This window comes from Hipposideros armiger, unplaced genomic scaffold (genome assembly GCF_001890085.2).
Source record: "Hipposideros armiger isolate ML-2016 unplaced genomic scaffold, ASM189008v1 scaffold_739, whole genome shotgun sequence".
NCBI lineage: Eukaryota > Metazoa > Chordata > Mammalia > Chiroptera > Hipposideridae > Hipposideros > Hipposideros armiger.
The window spans coordinates 391,431-411,033 of record NW_017732089.1 but is presented as its reverse complement, the minus strand read 5'-3'; the positions used below and the strand labels follow the sequence as shown (position 1 = coordinate 411,033).

General features: G+C 46.9%; 1 protein-coding gene across 2 annotated transcripts in view; it reads left to right on the top strand.

Moving 5' to 3' along the window:
• Positions 1-340: 340 nt before the first annotated feature.
• The window catches only part of CD4 (CD4 molecule), a 21,534-nt gene continuing 2,271 nt past the window's right edge, over positions 341-19,603 (top strand). The window contains exons 1-8 of one of the 2 annotated variants that reach the window (XM_019627658.1): positions 341-474; positions 7,292-7,397; positions 7,529-7,705; positions 15,271-15,429; positions 15,871-16,107; positions 17,148-17,486; positions 18,270-18,470; positions 19,036-19,160. In XM_019627658.1, coding sequence (XP_019483203.1) covers positions 7,349-7,397; positions 7,529-7,705; positions 15,271-15,429; positions 15,871-16,107; positions 17,148-17,486; positions 18,270-18,470; positions 19,036-19,160 — 1,287 coding nt within the window. In that variant the 5' untranslated portion in view covers positions 341-474; positions 7,292-7,348. Of the gene's footprint in view, positions 475-6,992; positions 7,183-7,291; positions 7,398-7,528; positions 7,706-15,270; positions 15,430-15,870; positions 16,108-17,147; positions 17,487-18,269; positions 18,471-19,035; positions 19,161-19,603 lie in introns of those variants that run through there. The other variant, XM_019627659.1, reaches the window with a different exon arrangement.

The following is a 19,603-nucleotide window of genomic DNA, read 5'->3' as shown; positions in this document are numbered from 1 at the left end:
GAACAAGTAGCTCTTAAGGTCTTAACATAACTGCTCTCATATGACCTCCACTTGCCTCCTACTTCTTGCATCCCTGAGGCCCAGGTCAGACTGCAGAATCACTGACACAGTCTTTTTCTTGCCACTGAACAAGAAGCGTGGTGACTCTCTGGGCTCCAGGCTGGTTCTACTTAACTTTTTCCCTTGACTTTGGCATTTTCACTTTGACATCTTCCCTGAAAGGCAGGGGGTGGGGACCCCAGCCCCAGATGGTGACGTTGGGGGCAGGCCCAGGTCTGGGGTTTGGAGGAGCCTCACTACCCGGCTTCCTGTTTCTTCATTTAAGTACGTCTCTGCAGGAGTAACAAGAACTCTCCCCAGTGGGCTCCTGGTGGCAGACCTCCCAGCCTTCACATAGGCATACCTGTGAAAGAAGCAGAAGCAGAAGCAGAAGCAGAAGCAGAAGCAGAGGGGACGATAGACACAGGCCCAGAGGTAAGATGGATAGACTCAGCTTCGTTCTTTGCTGTGGGTCTGGGAAAGTGAGGAGAACATGGCAGCAGATGCACTGGAATGTCTAGACTTCCCGTTCTTTGCCCACGGCTCTGGTCACTTTCTCTTGCATTTCATGAGCAGCAATCTCCCACTGGAACTGTGAGTTTCAAGAGGCCAGGGACTAAGCCAAACTCCTCCTCACCTCCCTACCGTGCACAGCTCAGCGCCCAGAGCAGAAGGTGCTCCTCAGAGGGGGTTGACTCGGATTACAAGATCACAGAAGAAATGGGGACTCAAGGCCACCCCAGGCTGAGAAAGGCAGTGGAATGCAATTAATGATGAGGAGTGAAGGAGATGAAGACAGGAAGAGAGGAAAAGAGGGAAAAAAGAGGAAAGGAGTGGGAAAGAAATAGAAAAAATGACTAAATATTAAGAATGGAGGAGGCCTATATAAAAAAGGGGGGGGGGAACAAAAAAGGAGGAACAAAGGGAAAAGCAAGAAAAAGACAAGTGGAATCTAGTCTAGACGTAATTCTCCCAAAATCCATTTTCCCAATGACACAATCACCAAAAAGTCATACCAGAAATCACACTTGCAGCATTTCATAAGCCACATGATTGATGAAGCAAGCCTCTATTAACTGTCATTTCTGTTAATGTGCATTTTTGTCTACTTTTGTGCATTTTTAGGACTTTTGAACAATATGTCTAAAGGCACCTCCCCTTCAATTAGCTTTAAAATGATTAATGAAATGAGAAAGCTAAAATTATCAAAAAGGGTTGAAACTGAGCTCTTATGTATGAAATGCTGTAAAAGTGATAGATACATATTTTTAGGTAAATACGTCATTGGAACAATTGGTTCTAAGAGAATTGGTTTTAGGTGTCTTAACTGCTTTGGAAAAAGAGATTAGGGAGATAAAAAAGGATTTGCATACCTCCTCCCTGCCCTGGTCTTGGTCCGGTGTGGTGGGGAGAACGTAGGAGGTGATATCCCTCAAAATAGGACACCCTGCACAACTCCATAGCTTTAGTCCTTTCCTCTCCTAAGACCTCCATGGCCTTGCAGCCCTGTTCCCCAGGCGTCTTCTGCCTTCCCTTTGTAGATGTATTTTGGGAGCGAGGTCTCCACTGGTATAGTGAGATGCCTCAAAATATAAAGGCTCCCTTCTTCTTAATTCAAAGATTTCGTTCTGGCTGGAATATCTGAATGTCCTGCTCTTGTGGGGCAAATTTTTAGAGGTGCAGGGCTGAGAGTAGAAGTTTATAGGGGGGGTCACTCCTGTTTCATGTTTTAACAAATAATTTCTTGGGCTGTGCTAGATTCTGTAGGTTCATACAAAATGGCTGCCCTCTTAACCTCAAACGAGTGAGTTTTCAGAGAACAGGGTTATAGATAACTAACCAGATGATTTCCCTCGCCCAGTTTGGGGTACTTATATAGAAGAGGTCTACCTCAAAATAAAAACTTCCCCCACTAACTGGTTCTAGGTAGAAAAAGCCTCTCAGTGCCTTAGGCCCAGATCCTGTCCATAGTGGTGAGGTGGCAGCGAGGGAGCTGGGTAGACCAAGGACCTTGTGCATTTTAGACACTCAATAAATATTTGTTAAATGAAGCAAGTTTGATGAGGGTGGGTGCTGGGAGGGGGCAGATGGAGGCTTGGGTTTTTAAGGCTCTAAGGTTGAGGTCTGTTCTGCACCTTTTGGGGGATAGGGGGAGGAGTGCGGGCACAGCTCCCCCAGCGTGGGTGTCTGAGGCAAAGGAGAGGATGGTGGAGGTTGCAGCCACTGAACCACAAGGGTCCCTTAGAGGGGTCATGGTCTCTAGGAAGTTTATGTGAAGCCAATAAGCAGTAGAGAGGGTGTGTGTTGTGGGGGGCACATCCCTTGACTGGGCTTGAAAGGGCTGACTGGGGGCCATGGGGAGAAGATAAAAGCGCCTGTGGGACCACAGAATGTCGCTGTGGTGGGGCTGTGCCCTCTTCCTTTCCCCAGCCTCACTCCTCATCCCATCTCAGGGGGCCAGGGTGAGGGCAGCAAGAACCTCAGGGGCTCTGAGTATGCGGGTGTGTGTTGCCATTTTGGTCTCATCGCTCTCTTGGTCTCTGTCTCTCTTTTGGTCTACTGCACTGTGCATGTAGCTTACATCTCAGGATTGTCTCATCTCTTTTCCTCTTCCTCTACCTTGTTTGTACTCCCTTGGGCTTTGTGTGTGATCGTGGATTGTGTGGAGTGTAGCTGTTGCTTTAATGAGCTGCTCTGGGTCTCTCCCTACCTTCTGCATTCCCTCCCATTATCCACCCTTGGGGCCTCTGTTTGTTTCTCAGAATCTGTCCTTTTCCCTTTGTCCACCCTGCAGCCATCCCCCTTGTATCCATCCTTTAGCTCCAGACCATGCTCCACAGGCTCCCTTTAGATCAAAGCTTGTTGAAAGCCTGCATTCCTGCCAGAGGCCTGGATGCTTATTTACAGGCAAGAAAAGGAACTAAAGCTTGGTGGCAGCTGGAGAAGGGAGAAATGAAAAAGGAAAAGAGGCAAGGGGCTTCCAGAAGAGCCAGACTTGCCTCCTGGTGTATGAGGCACAGAGGAAGAGAGACAAATGCAGGGAGTTGAAGACAGAGGCATCAACTTGGGGAGGCATAGATGCAGAAATGCACAGATGTGAGCAGAGAAACAAGGGAGGGAGGGAGGGAGAGAGAGAGACAGAGAGAGAGAGAGAGACAGAGAGAGAGAGAGAGAGAGAGAGAGAAACAGAGAGACAGAGAGAGAGAGAGAGAGAGAGAGAGAGAGAGTGGTACCAGGACCCCTCAGGGACCAGCAAGCCCTCCCAACTCTCTCAGGGCTGTGGTGTACAGCATGCTACTGTACGGGGGCAGAGCGTCTCTGGGGGAGGCTGAGGATGTGGGAATCAAAAGCCAGCTCTCTAGGGTGGCGGCGGAAACCCAAGGCACCAAAGCAAGCAGCAGCTGGAAACCCACAGCCTCCTTCACCAAGCCGAGCCCTTGGGGTGGGTTGAGGCAGTCAGGGAGCTGGAGGCAGGAGGTGGCCCTCTGCACAGACCCCAGGATCATGGAGTGGGGAAGAAAAAATGACCTCCATTTGGGGAAGGTCAAGAATGTCCGAGCCTTCCTCAAACATCTAAGCTGAATTTGGACCCCAGGGAAGAGGTATCCCATAGGAAGCTCCTTTACTCTCTGCTCACCAAGGACACAGTGAGCCTGGGATGAGGGGACAGTGGGAATCACCCTCAGATAATAGGGGTGCCCCTACTCCACTCTCTCACCCCAGCCTTTCACTCAACACCTCCATGCCCCAAGTTAACTTGTAAACAACTGCACCCGTGACCAGCCTCCCTCCTTTCCTGGAAACCTTCTTCCTGACATCTTTTCTTCCTATTTATCTGGTTAAACAATTCTATCAAGCCTGTACCATGTACTAGGCCCTGGGTAATTACCCTTTTGTAATTACCCTTTCATATGCTAGGCCCCGGGTAATTACCCTTTTGTAATTGCCCTTTTGAACAGATGGAGTGCCTCTTCTTCAAATTTTTTTCTTTTTCCTTTTTTTAAAGATTTTTATTGGGGAATTGGGGGAAGGGGAACAGACAAGTTGCTGTCCTTTTGTTCTTCAGTCTAGTTGTGGAGGATGTTGCTTCACTGGCCCAAGTTGGCACCATCATTGTGCTCTTCCCGGGCGAGGCACATCAGTCGCCGGCTTCTGGATGGCCGCTCACAGAGGCTGCTGGCCGCTCACACTGGCTGCTGGCTACACACGGTAGCCCATGGCAACCCACCGCAGCAGGGGCTGCAGCCTACACTGTTGCTGGCAACCCCAGCAGCCCAGCTCCAGGTTGAGCTGTTGTTCAGCATCTTAGCTGTAGAGGGCAGCGTCACTGGCCCTCATATGTGGGATGCGAACCGGGCCCCTCTGGCGTCTCAAGCCAGCTCTTAACCAACACGCCACTCAGCCGGCCCAATTTTTTTTCTTTTTAACTTTATTGGGGAACAGTGTGTTTTTCCAGGACCCATCAGCTCCAAGTCAAGTCGTTGTTTTCAATCTAGTTGTGTACGGCACAGCTCAACTCCAAGTCCAGTCGCAGTTTTCAATCTAATTGGGGTGGGGTGGGGGGGACACAGCTCACTATCCCATGCAGGAGTCCAACTAGCAACCTTGTTGTTAAGACCACGCCCTCTAACCAACTGAGCCATCTGGCCGCCCACTGGCAGCTCAGCAGCAACTCAGCTCAAGTCATTGTCTTCAATCTTGTTCTGGAGGGCACAGCTCACTGGCCCATGTGGGAATCGAACCGGCAACCTTATTGTTCAGAACACATGCTCTATCCAACTGAGCCACCCGGCCGCTCCATGGAGGGGACTTTTTAAACAAATTTTCCCCAAAACCACATCAGGAGGATCAAACCCCCAGCACCCATCTGAGTGCTACATCTGATCATGGAAACAATCTGCTTCAGATGGATCAAGAGACTGCAGAGAGAGGGGTTTTTCACAGACAGAGGTGTGAACAGGGAACCAACCAGCATGTTCCAGCATGCTAACACTAGCAACAGCAGGCAGGCTCCTGAAGACACAAGGGCCAAAATGGTGTTTCTGGAACTCAGTGAGAATTTGAGCTGTGGATAAGGGGCTGCCAGATAAGAGCTGTAGTCAGCGGGGGAGAGGAAGTGGGGAGGGAGGGAATACAGCCATTTGCAGAAAATATTTCCAGAGCAGGAAGAGGGTAAGGAAAAATGCCCCAGCCCCTCTCCCTGACCCTCTGATCTCTGGTGGATGCTTCCCATTGGTCAACCCCAACTCGTAGTTGGAAGGCAAGGGAGCCTGAGCTATGCCGTCTATAAGGGTCATCCTCCGCATAGAAGGCAGGCTGGAGAGGCTGGCCCATAGCAGGGGTAGGGGTGTGGGTCGAGGTAGGAGTATGCACAAGAATAGGCAGCATGATTGGGATGACTTGGCTTGATCCAGGCCAGTGCTGGCAGTGCACACACTCTTAAATGACCCATTTTAGTAACAGAATTAATATGCTGAGTACAGAAAGAAGAAATCAGTGATTTTTCTCTCCTCCACTCAATTCAATTTGGTTTAAGTTTAGCAAATACCTACTGAGTCCCTTCTCTATGCTGCAGAGGGTGCCAGGCCTGCGGTAGCGGCAGATCTGGCTGTACCATCATCTCTGTCCTAGAGGAGATCAAGCTGGTAAGGGAGCGATGAGAACCCAAGTCATTGCTCCATAGGTAGAAGGTGGGACATGCCCAAGAGGGTGTCAATAGGGTGCTGTGGGAGTTTAGAGTGGGCAGATGGGTGCAGAACTCAAACAGCAAAAGTGGCTTCTAGGGAAAAGAAAGATCAGGCTTGGGGGAGAGGAAAATAAGTCTGGATGCAGGCTATCACTTTGCCAAGCTCTGGATTAGGTCCGTGCTGACACTCTTCCCAAGGCATTCACCTCTCTGAAGTCCACTTATAGCCTGGGCCTAGAGTTCCAAGACACTCGTAAGCCCTGCTCCTGCCTTTCTTTGAGGCACTATCTCGAGGCCTTCCTCTGTTTTCTACTTCTTCCATGTTGTCTAGTTCCTAGTTGCCATGTCAAGCTTCCTAACGGCTCTGCACAGGCCATCACATCTCTGCTCAAAAATCAGCTGTGGCTCCCAGTCACCTGCAGAACAAAGCTCCCTAGCTCCCTAACCTGTCTATTACAATCAATCCTCAAAGGCCTTTCCCACATCATCCCCTACCACTTCCCCCCATGAGCCCACTTGACTCTCAATCCTCTTTTCACAACCTACCCCCTACCCCTGTACCTCTGAACACCAAAACGGCAGGATGCCCCTCCCCTTTCCTTTCCTTCTAACCCAGGCTTTCAAACTTGAACATGCATCAGTCACCTGGAGGTTTGTGAAAACACAGACTGCTAGACCCACCCCCGGTTTCTGATTCAGCAGGTCTTGGGTAGAGCCTGAGAATTTGCGTTTCTAACAAGTTCCCAGGTGATGCTGCTGCTACTGGAACCACACTTTGAGAATCACCGCTCTAACCTAATGCTGCCGTTCCTCAAAGCCTATTCAGAATTCTTCTGCAGCCCCCTCCCCGCAGTCAGCGACAGCCTTCTAAGCTCACAGAAACCACTCCGGCTCTTCCATCTAAACGCTGAAACAGCATCTTATGCCTGTCACATTCAGAGGACTTACAGGATTGGTCTGCTAGAGGGCAGGGCATTACCCTCTGCCCTTTCTCTCCCTCGCCCCACACACTCCATCAGGCCCCAAGCCTTGGGAATTTCACCTCAGAACTGTCCCTGAAGTCAATCTCTTTTCCCACCTCTTACCACCACTGCCTGAGTTCAGGCCTCATCTTCTCTGTCAGGATTGTTATAATCCTGCCTCCTGTGCTTGGCCTCCTCCCACTCATCTTTCACACAGAAGCTCAAGAGAGCCATTTTGCAAATCTAATCTTGTCCATCTCTACATAAAGTCCTTTGCTGGCTCTCCAGGGCCCAGGGTCAGGTCCTAGCATCCTTTCATGGCATTCAAACACCTTCATGACCTGGCTTGGCCTTCTGGTCTAAGTCCTCACCAATTTGCCACCTTCTCTGTTAATCTTTTTCTAATGCCAGCTGGCAGAGACTCCACCCCTGGCCTGGGCACAGCATTATGTGGCACATCCTGGTGGGTGTCTGCTTTGTGGTTTGCATGTCCAGGTAGGCCTCTGGCTTGGCTGTAGGGTCTTAAAGGGAGAGATTGCATATCATCCCCCTATGCCCCAGGCCCAATAAATGCCTGCTGCCTAACAATTAGTGTCTCCCTCAGGCCCTGCCCTTTCCTCAGGGGAAGGCCCAGGTCCCTGCCTGCCTCAGCAAGGCCACAATGAACTGGGGAACCTCTTTTAGGAACCTGCTACTGCTGCTGCAACTGGGTGAGTGCTCAGAATTGGGGTCTGGATGCAGACAGCCTGGGAGGAGGGGCTGATTGGGAAATGCAAAAGTGGGGGATGGGGCGGAGGTGGGGCAGCGACTGGCTTGAGGCCTCACCTCCTTTTCCACATAGCCCTGCTCCCAGCGGTCATTCAGGGAGAAGAGCTGGTGCTGGGTCAGGCAGGAGACACAGCAGAGCTGCCCTGCAATGCTGCCCAGAAGAAAAACATCCCCTTCTACTGGAAACATCCTTCTGGGGTCAAGATTCTGGGAACTCAGGGCACCTATTCACCAACATTCTGGGTGACAGGTAAGGTGGCCTGGCTCCCCATCCTGGGAGAAAAGCATTATGGATTCAACATCCCAGATATCAGAGCTCCTGGTACCCATTATGTAATTCACACCCTTGGGCAGAGCTCAGGACCACAACGCCACAAACTGCAAGTGATTTTCCTGTCCTAGAATTTTATTCTGCTAAGTCGATGGAAATAAGCTGACTTTCATCTGGGACTTTATTTATTTTTATTAATTTTAAAGTTAAAATAACTTGAAAAAGTCATATATGTACATGGTATGTAATTTTAAACTATGTGAATGATATACAGTGACAATAAATCTCCCTTCTACTCCCCAGTTCCTTAATTCCCTTCCCCAGAGGCAACTGTTTTAACCAGTTTAACCAAGAGAGGAGCTATGCACGTCCATAGAAGCCCATATGTATATAATCCCCTCTTCTGTCTTCTCTTAAATTATCAATACATCTTCTCTGTCTCTCTTAAAATTTGTAGGTAATGTTCTAGATACTGGAAATATAATATAGTGAAAAACAAAAGACCCATTAAAACAACAGGCCTGTTTCTAACATCGTGGTTTCTTTTTTAATTAGACAGATATTTTGAAGATTGTTCTATACTCTATATTCATATATATGTTGATACACACACACACACACACACACACACACACACACACACACACAGGGTGCCAAACAATTTTCCTTTAAGAAAGGAAAAAAATCTGTATTAAAATTACACTGATGATAATAACCACTTTGAGCACCTCTTGTAATTGCAGAAGTCAAACATGATTTGTATTCATCTTTTGTTATTGGTATACATTGAGAATTACAATTTTAATACAGTTTTCCTTTCTTAAAATGTGTATACATTTTTTTGGCTACATATATGTATGTATATATTTCTCCCTCATTTCTTTTCAGTGACTGTATAGTTTTTTTATATAATCATGCCACAATTTACTTGACTAATCCCGTATTCTTGGACATTTAGGCTGTTTTCAGTTTATTGCTGCCAACAATTCTGCAGTGAATGAAACCTTGTATCTTTGGACACATGTGCAAATGTCTTTGTAGGATAAATTCCTAGAAGTGAAATTAGTAGGCCAGGTCAGCTTGATCTTTCCATATCTTTTTGTTATACAAATTTTGCTGAAATGGCATCTGCTCAATAAGATTTGACTGTATTAATTTGTACCTTCCAATATGTTACTTCCTTTATACAAATTGGATTGATGTTACTGTTTTTTTCAGATTTTAGAAGTATTACATGCTCATTATAAAATATTTAGCAAATACAGAAAAGAAAAAGGAAGAAAATCAAATGCACACATGCTTCCACCACTCAGAGATATGCTCTGTCAATATTTGATTTATTTCCTTCCAATCTTTGTTTAGTGTGGAAAATATAATATGTATTATTTAAATACATGATATCATACTGTATATACCTTTATCCTACTCCCTTATAAAATTATATCATGATGGGATGATCAGTTATTAGGCGAATTTTTTAAAGTAATTTGGCAATATTTAATAAATACATAATTTTAAAACCCTTTTATCTAGTAATAGCCATTCTGGAAAATCCATTTGACAGAAATAAAATTGTGAATATTTGGTGATATCTATGCAAGGATGTTGTTATAAGCATTGTTTATAACATGAGAGGCTAGAATTCAACCTGAATACTGATCAGTGAGGAAAGAGCCGAACTACCGGCACAACTATGGGAACTTACGTAAGTAATACAAACAATGAGCGCTTCCATGTATATATGTAAATACAATAGAATATTGTTATAAAACGATTCATTTCTTCAGAGCTGGATAAATGTCATAAATCACATCCTTCCCCCTAAAACATAACTGCAGGCTTAAAAGACATTTGGAGGCATATTTGTTTATGAGTCCTTCGTTAATTCTGACCCCTGTGACCAGAATTAATCTAAGTATGCTTATTTACATCTTTTAAAGGGTGAAATACTTCAGCACAGTGTGTGCATACAAATTCCATTGTGTTTGTACAATAAAATGATCTGATTTAAAGAAAGAGAATGAAGATTTTTAGGAAAACAAAGTAGATGTATGTATTAGTCAGCTTGGGCTGCTATCACAAAATACTATAGATTGGGTGGCTCAGAAAACAGAAGTTTATTTTCTCACAGTTTTGGAGGCTGGAAGTCTGAGATCAGAGTGCCAGCATGGTTGGGTTCTGGAAAGGACTCTCTTCTTGGCCTGCAGGTGGCACCATCTTGCTCTGTCCTCACATGATGGAAAAGGGAGAAAACAAACTTTCTGGCGTTTCTTCTCATAAGGACACTAACCTCATCATGAGGGCCACATCCTCATGGCTTCATCTAAATCTAATTTCCTCCCAAAGGCTCCATCTCCCAAAACCATCACAATGAGTGTTAGGGCTTCTATGTATGAATTTTGGAGGTACATAATTCAGTCCATAGTAACATACTTTTTGCTTTTCCTCTCATTAATTACAACTGAAAACCCTGGACATTACATATAGAGCTAACATGAGAAGATTTTGAAAAGTGTAGAAAAGAGGGTAGACTGGTAGGGACCTCAGGACCTAAGGAACACCATGGTAGTGAGTTTTGTTGTTGCCTCAGATATCCCAATCTTGGAGCTGATTAAGATGACAATCTGGAAACGCCAATGGGCACAGATAAAAATAAGCCTCAACAAAAGCCTGTTTTCTCTAGCCAAAGGATCAGGAAAGGAGCAACTGAGCAAGACAAAGCACTTTTAGATAATAGCTGCTCTACTCCAGTCAAACACAAGAGAAAAAAAACCGAGGCCCCACCCCCATTCATGCCAGCATTACCCTCCTAAGGCTGTAATGAGGCCCCCCAACACCCCCACTGGGATGGTGTCAGGGAATGCAAAGTAGGAAGCCAGGATGGTCACCCTCACCAGCCAGGGACTCCTCAACCCCTGCAATGTCAGTGGAGATCACATGAAGAGCCTGGCCATCCAGCCCCTCCCAGCAGTCATGAGACACCCCTCCTTGCTGGAGCCTGTCAGAGAAGGCCTAGTGGAGGCGACAGGACTTTCACCATCACCCAGCAATAACAAGGCCACCTCCACAGCAGGGTCCATGGAGACCAGTAGCTGGAACTTTCACTCCTGCCCAGCAGTAATGAGGAACATCATCCTCTAGTGGCAATGGAGAATAAGGAGGGAACCTAGATTTCTACCTACACTGGTAGTAATAAGTTCCCTTGACAGAGTGGTGTCAAAGAAAACCAGTTAAAATAAAAAGTTTAAATAAGATCCAGAATCTCACAACACTCAAATGTCCAGGTTCCAATATAGTTGGTAGTTGAAAAATATATCATTATTTTAATTTGCATTTCTTTGATCACCTGTGAGAGTGAAACAATGTGCTCCTTTCTAAAAATGCTTGTCTTTTGTGTCAGTGCTTTTGTTCTATTTCTATAACTTGAGTTTCTAGAACAGCTCCCCTACCCAGCTTCCTGATCTCTGACAAAGGTGTATCACTCTCCTGATTCCCCCAATTTCTGAACCACAGAGTCAAACTTTTTTCTCTACTTCAATCCCTGGTTTCCTATTTATCACCAACTATGGCCATTCCTTCTTTGAAAGTGTTTTTCTGTTTTATCTTTGTTCCCATGGGAATGCCACCATCACTTGCCAAGGCCACATACCTCTCACCTGGATTACAGTGGAACCTTCCTGGCAATTCTCTCTGCTACTAGTCTCTCCTACTTTGATTTCTCTTCCACCTGCGGCAGCACTAACTTCTAAAGCAGCGGTTCTCAACGTGTGGGTTGCGACCCCTTTGGGGGTCTAACGACCCTTTCACAGGGGTGGCCTAAGACCATCGGAAAACACATATTTTCGATGGTCTTAGGAACCGAGACACCGCTCCTCTATCCGTCTCCATGCTTCAAGACAAAATTTCATTTATTTGTAATTAGAAATAAATATTTCACAATATATAATTACATATTGTTTTTGTGAGTAATCACTATGCTTTACTTATGTTCAATTTGTAACAATGAAAATACATCCTGCATATCAGATATTTACATTACGATTCATAACAGTAGCAAAATTACAGTTATAGAGTAGCAACGAAAATAATTTTTATGGTTGGGGGTCACCACAATATGAGGAACTGTATTAACCTCCCTGGCAGTCTGATTATGTCAGTAATTTTGTACCCAAAGCGGTACATTATTTTGCATGGAAATTTGTTGTTTTATATTGTAGGCCTGTAATTCTTAGGAATTACTCACTTAAATTTGTCCAAACAAGAGTCTGGTGGCATCCCAGGTATGATAAAGTTTGAAACACAAAATCATAAATTATAATATAATAAATAATTATAAAAAATAATAGAATTTTATTCAATAATGTAATCAAATAAAAAACACTGCAATTTATCATCGGCCGGCGTTCTCGTTGGCGATCACAGGAGGACATCACAGGGAGCAGGTAAGGGACTTCTCGGGGACACTGCAGTGTAATCCCCAGTGTGGCTCGGGGTTACCGCTTCTGGCAGTGACAATTAACCCCTAGCCACACTCGGGGTTACCTCTTCTGGCAGTGAAAAGTAACCCCGAGCCACACTCGAGATTACCACCAGGGTAGTTAAAGGGCATTAGGAAAGTTGAGACCCACTGTTCTGAAGCAATGTTTTGCACATGTTACTCCCTAGTCCACTAGACTAAGCCTAGATACTTCTGCTGGGCATTCACTCCTCAGCATCACTTGCCACAGATTCGCAGGCAGAAACCTCCACACCCAGGTGATTTCCTCACTGTTTTGAGGTGGTTGCCCACTGGAGGTTTCCCCCCTTCCTGGATCTCCTCAACTTCTCCTCTTTTCTCTAGTCCACACTATCTTTACTTCTTTTATTTTCTTTAGTTCTTTTATTTTTTATTTATTTATTTATTTTTAAAGATTTTTATTGGGGAATTGGGGGATGGAAACAGCTCTGGGGAATTGGGGGAAGGGGAACAGACAAGTTGCTGTAGTTTTGTTCTTCAGTCTAGTTGTGGAGGGCGTTGCTTCACTGGCCCAAGTTGGTACCATCATTGCGCTCTTCCCAGGCGAGGCAGATCAGTCGCCAGCTTCTGGACAGCCTCTCACGGCAGCTGCTGGCCCCTCATGCTGGCTGCTGGCTACACACGGTAGCCCATGGCAACTCACTGCCGCAGGGGCTGCAGCCTATGCCGTCGCCAGCGACTCACGGCAGCCCAGCTCCAGGTTGAGCTGTTGTTCAGCATCTTAGCTGTAGAGGGCAGTGTCACTGGCCCTCATATGTGGGATCCGAACCGGGGCCCTCTTGCATCCCAAGCCAGCTCTTAACCAACGCGCCACTCGGCCGGCCCTATCTATACTTCTTTTAAATCTTGGTTCAACACTGGTCTCCCCCATGAATTTATCCCAGACTCACCCACACTCTAAGAACTTTCACACCATCCTTCAATTGCTTTTGCAAATTATGGGACAGCCTGCACAAGTGGGCCATGATGGGGCCCAGAAGAGGAAAAGGAAAGCAAGGAGGAAGAGTCATTTCAGGGAAGGGGTGACATATTTCATTTTGAACCAACTGAGTTTTGGGTGATGGCAGGATAATCTGATAAAGTTATTCCTTGGGCCACTGGAAATGTGGGCCCAGAATTGAGAAGAGAGGTTGGGGCTAGGGATATTAATTTGGGAGTCATCTGCAGAGCTGACAAGGGATGTAGTAGAATTTGGAAAGTCTTATAGAAATGGGAAAGAGGATCCCAAACAGAGTCTGGGTTAACCCCTAAATGTAGATGTCAGAACAAGAGTCCAGTATGAAGAAAAGGGAATGGTACTTACACATAGAGGAGAGAATCAAAAGAGATGAAAAGTGGGGCAGAACTAGAGGAGGCTACTTTTTCAAGAAGTTTAGTCAATTGTGAAAAGAACGTAGTAGGATTTCAGAAAAATTGGGGAACTAAACCAGTGTGAAAGTCCAGGGGAAAAGAGCAAGTGGGGTAGGAACCACTGAAGGGACACATGAAAGGGGTATTGGGTGAGTGCTGGAGAGAAAGCTGTGGTCCTGCTTGCCCAGGGTTACAGGTTCTCTGGAAAGCTCTCCTGAAGAGGATGAGCCTGAGCAGTGGGAGAAGGGGAAAATGAGGTCTGGAAGAGGAGAGAAGGGAGACTGCATGGCCAACATGACCTCCAGTCTCCTGAACCAAAGCCAAAATAGGGAGAGGGCCTATGATTGCTCAGGGAGACAGAGGTGGTGCTAAGGGAGTTGAAGGTAGAGGCTTTATCTCAGCCACCTCCCCATCCCTGCAAATATACATTCTAAGTAAAAAACTGTGTGTTTGCTATGTAAATTTAGCTTCTAATGCCCTCCTCTGTAGGAATTCTGGAGATCTCACTGCACCCAGAAAATGGTTAGCTAAAGAGAAGAAGTTCCTCTTGGTGATGGTTGTTAGATACTAAAAGAGGAGACTGGAGGAGACCACATGTCCATGCCTGAGGAACTTTCAAGAAACAGCACTGCGCAGTGTACTTAACAGGCCTGAATTTTAATCCCACTCCACCACTTACTGGGGTCAAAATTCAAAAGGTAGAAATAGGTATATAGTGAAAAGGTCCCCCTCCCACATCTGTCTCAAGGGTATTAACTTCCTCTCCCCCAGAAGCAACCAAAGTTACCATTTTTTATGTTTACTTTTAGAAGTATTTGTTCATATACAAGTCAGATAGATGATAGATGGATAGATAAATTCCCCCTTTTTTAAACAAACAGTAGCCTGTTTAATAACTTGTTTTATTCAGTTAATGATGTTTCTTAGATATTATTTCATTTCAATACATAAAGCGCTTTCTCACTCTTCTTTTATAGCATTACACTGAATGGTGGACTATAATTTGTTTAATCTATCCTTTCTTGGTGGACATTTAGTTTTGTATGCGCATTTGTAATTCTGGTAGATATTACAAATTATATACAAACTTTGTTCCTGCTGATGTTGTATAAGTAGGAGTTTGGGCAACTACCTAATCTCTCTGAGCCTCAGTTTCCTTATCTGCAAAATAAGCAAAACATTACCTATTTCTTGGAATTGTTGTGAATATTATTTGAGATGATGCATGTAAACTACAGAGGGTGCCAAAAAATGTATACATATTTTAACAAAGGCAAAAACTGTATTAAAATTATGCTGTGGTAACCACTTTGAGCACCTCTTGTAATTGCAGAAGTCAAACATTACTTTTATTCATCTTTTGTTATCAGTATATATTAAGTATTACAATTTTAATAGTTTTTTCCTTTTTTAAAATGTGTATACATTTTTTTGGCACCCACTGTGTTTGGCATATTGGTGTTCTCTAAATACAATGTTACTTTATTTTGGATTAATGAGATATTATACTGGGTAGGTAAATGAATTTGATGGGACTTCCTTGTCAGTCTGAGGTTCTCTGACTAGGATGAGGGCAGGAAATTAGCAACTTAGATCAAAAGAGCTGTGAGCACTGTCTTCATCAGGGATGCCGTGTTCCAGGGTACTCCAACCTCGTCCATATGGCTTCTACTCCCAGGTACCTCCAAGCTGCAAAAACGTGTTGAATCAAAAAAATTCGGGTGGGACCAAGGACAGTTTCCTCTGATCATCAAGGATCTTGACATAGGAGACTCAGGGATTTACCTCTGTGAAGTGGAGGGCAAGACAACAGAGGTGAAATTGATGGTATTCAAATGTGAGTAGGGCAAGCCTGGGGTGTGGACACCTCCAGCCTATCTCCCTTCCTCCCTTCCCCCACTCCCATCCCTGCAACCAAACCCAGGGTCTGCACTTCAACAGTCCAGAGATAGACGAGACTGGCTACATCTCTTCAAACCCTCCTCGGGCCTTGGAAGGAAGAAGAGGGAGAGGAAGAGACCTAGAGAGGGGGCAGGAGAAGGGCAGGAGCTATAGGAAGGACGGGAAGAGACAACAGGAGTGAGGAGGGGAAGAGGAGAAAGGAGGAGGAGGAGGGGAGAGGGAAGCCCTGCCTAGGTCTGGGGGTGGGCAGCTGGGTGTTGGCAGGAAGAGAGATGTTGGCACAGGGGTAATGGAGAGACACTCTTGGTTTCCTGGCTTCTTCTTGTCTCCTTGGGGATAGTGTGTGTGTGACACAGGCGGCCTGCTCCTTCCACAGTGAATTTGGACATCCGCAACATCATCCACCTCCTGCCAGGGCAAAGCCTGACTCTGATCTTGGAGAGTACCTCTGATAGTGACCCTTTAGTAGAATGGAAAGATCCAGAGAATAGAAAGCATCATGAGGGCAAGAGTTTCTCACTCCAGCCAGAGTCGCAGAAGAGTGGCACGTGGACATGCACCGTCTCTAAGAACGGGAAGAGGCTGGTATTCAACATAAACATCTTGGTGCTGGGTAAGAGGAGCTTGTCTCCCTGCAGACTTCCCCCTGCCTCAGCAGCTGACAGACCCTTCCTCTGCTCTCACTGCTTTGCTCCTGGGCCCGATACTAAGGTACAGAGGGAGGCTAGGGCCAGGCTCCCCTAAAGGTGAAGTCTGTCTTGAGGAGTACACTGGTCCCTCCCTTCCTCAGGGTGGTGGACCTGGAGGAAAGAAGGGACATGGGATGTAAGAATGGAAGGGGCCCCAGAGAGCCCTGGAGGAGGCCCCAAAGGAGGAGTGTCAAGGGCATCTATTTTCTTTGTTGCCTCAGCTCCCCATGCCCACCAAGCTGGCACATCTACTTACTCAGGGACATAGACACCGGCAAGCCAGCCCTGAGGAAATTCTATATTGCACCTTCAGAATCCTGGGCTAGGCATTGTGGGGGAAACCGAGAGCCCTGAATGCACCTGTCCTCCAGGTGCTTATGGTACACAAGTAAGGTAGTGTGGTGGGGAGCTGCACGGACGAGGGATTTAAATCCTGACTCGGACCTAACCATGTGACCTTGGGCAAGTTACTCAATCTCTCTGTGCCTTGGTTTCTGCATCTGTAAAATGTGAATGATGCTCGCTGTGAAAGTACATACCTTGTAGTGTTATGGTGAAAATTAATGCATGTAGTACACTTAGAACAGTGCCTGGCACATAGTAAGCCCTATATATTTGCTTTTATCTTGTGAAAGGTGCCAAATTACGCATCTAAGTAGTGCACCAAATACCCTCTGTGCTCCAGGGATCCTGAAGAGACAAGGCCCCCCTGTAGCTAGGCTGTTCTGTGAGGGCTTCCAGGGGGAGGGGGCGCTGCCATGGGGACATGCTGGGGTGGAGAGACCGAGAGACAAGACTGGAGAGGTAGGTGGGAATTTAAGGGCCTGATAGGGCAACCTAGGTGTTTTGACACACCTGGGCCCCTTCCATGTTTTTGTTGCACCCACAACATGCCTACTCCTCCCTGTACACCCTCATCATTCTATCTCTTTCTGACCCAGGTTCTCTCCTTTCCTACCCCCAGCTTTCCAGAAAGCCCCCGACATAGTCTATACAAAAGAGGGGGAGCCAGCGGAGTTCTCCTTCCCACTTACCTTCTATGATAATGTAAACCTGAAAGGGGAGCTGAGGTGGCAGGAGAAGCGGGCATCTTCCCCTAAGCCCTGCATCACCTTCTCCTTGGATAACAAGAAGGTGTCTGTGCCGGAGGTTCCCCAAGGCTGCAGGTTCAAGATGAAGGACAGCCTCCCGCTCCACTTCAGTCTGCCCAAGGCCTTGCCTCAGGACGCTGGCTCTGGAAACTTCATCCTGTTTTTCAACACAGAGCAGTTGCGTAAGGAAGTGAAACTTGTGGTGATGAGAGGTGAGGAGCTGGGCTGAGAAGGGGAAGGCTGGGGCAGGAGGTGAAAGGGTCTGGCCCAGGTTTCCTGCCAAAGCAGGACAGGCCCCCAAAGGGATGCTTAGGCCCTGGTTGCCTGATGGAGCTGATGAAGGGCCCACTGGTTTGGGGGCTGGTTTTGAATTGAAACTGGAATCCACATGTTCTTCCCTAACATCTATGAGCCAGCCTAAGGGGGCGACTCACTGAGAATCCTCAAAAGGCATGCACTAAGAACCAGGGTTCTAGTTCTGTCTCTGCTCCCACCCTCTATGTCTCTGGCTAAGCCCCCTACCTCTCTGGGTCTCCTTTCTCCTCGTGAGAATAACAAAATCTGCTCTGAGTTTAATAGTGATGATGATGTCAGACTCCACACTGAGTTCTTCACTTCCCTGCTTCTTAATCATCATAACAACTTTACAAGTAATAATGGCTGATACTTGATGCTTCCTACATGCCAGGTCCATTTAAGAACTATATACAAGTATTTGTGCATTTAATAGTTCTCTGGGGCTCAAGTTTCTAAGTAACTTGCTCAGGGACACACAGATAGTAAGCAGTGGGGCTGGGACTCGAATCCAAGACTGCTGGACTTCAAAAGCTATGTTTTCTCTATTAGAACTGCATGAAAACGTGCTCTTAGAGGCTAAAAGAGGAGTGCCCATGTAAAGTGTCATTTTGATTGGTCTACTGAATCCACTTAGAGCTTGGAGGTGCCAGGAACCCAGAGGCCCAGGATCCCAGCCTCAGGCTCTTGTCCCTCTGCAGTGACTCAGTCCCAGAACAATTTGACCTGTGAGGTGCTGGGGCCCAGCTCCCCCAAGCTGACGTTGAGCTTGAAGCTGGAGGACCAGGCTACAAAGGTTTCAAATCAACAGAAGGTGGTGAAGGTGCTGGACCCTGAGACAGGGACATGGCAGTGTCTACTGAAGGACAAGCACGAAGTCCTGCTGGAATCCAAGGTTGAGGGTGAGTGAGTGTGGCCTAAGCCCAAGTCTCTGTCCCCTTAGCTGTAGACCTTCCCCAGGTTGGTGGAGGCCACCCAGAGTCCCAGCCTCCTAAATCCCCTGAGATGGTGGGTTATGTGTATCATGCCTGGACACAGGGGTGATGAGATGAGGTGTAGTGTGGTCCCGGGCTGTAGGTGGCCACCTGTAGTCCTACAAGTTCTCACTTCCCTAAACCCAGGAACGGGGCCCACCTGACCAAGAGCTCCCTCCTGGCTCCTGTCCAAACCCAGCCACAAGCACTCACGCGTGTGTGCATGCACATAGGGCACACACACTGGACCACTACTCCTAGCTCCACAGGGTGCCCCCTATAGTCTCTAAACCTCAAAACTCCTTCCTCAGCCTTTACCCTTCAGCCCTGGTGGTCTATAACAGCCAGTGTACCCTGCCCTGCTCTTCCAGCCCAAGGATCACAACCAACAACAGCTGGGCAGCAAGGCCTTCCTCAGGTCCTCCAGAGTGCTCGGTGCCCTGATGGAGGGCAGAGAGCTGAATACATCTCTTTCTCTCTCTCTCTCTTGCAGTTTTGCCTACTGTGTCCACCTGGGCCTGGCCAAAGCTCCTGGCCATTGTGCTGGGGGGAATTGCCGGCTTCCTGATTTTCACTGGGCTCTGTATCTTCTGCTGTGTCAAATGCCGGCACCGCAGGGTGAGTGAACCTCACTTCTCCTATAGGGCAACAAGGGTATCCTGTCTATGTGACCTGCTTCTGCTCTGTTTCTATCTGCCCGCCACCGAGTTCCCTTAATGCAGGCTGGGCTCTGTCCCAGGTCCCATGGAGGGAGAGGCAGGAAGAAGCAGAGAGTTAACTCTGGGACAGATGGCCTCAGCCACAGTGTCTGCTTCTCCTCTCCTGTTGCTTGAAGCCAATTTCTATTAACATGTCCCACCGCAATTGGCCTCTTTTCCCATTAAAAGAGAGAAGCCACGGTACGACCGGAAAGGCTGAATTTTCTCTGAGGGGTGCCCCGCCCGGTACGACCGAGGCCGATAAGGCTCCCTCTGAGGAGTGTCTCACACGCTGTGACTGGGACCTGTTGAAATGCAAACAGTTAATCTCCTCTTGGGAGGACACAGTAATCAGGTGTCCTA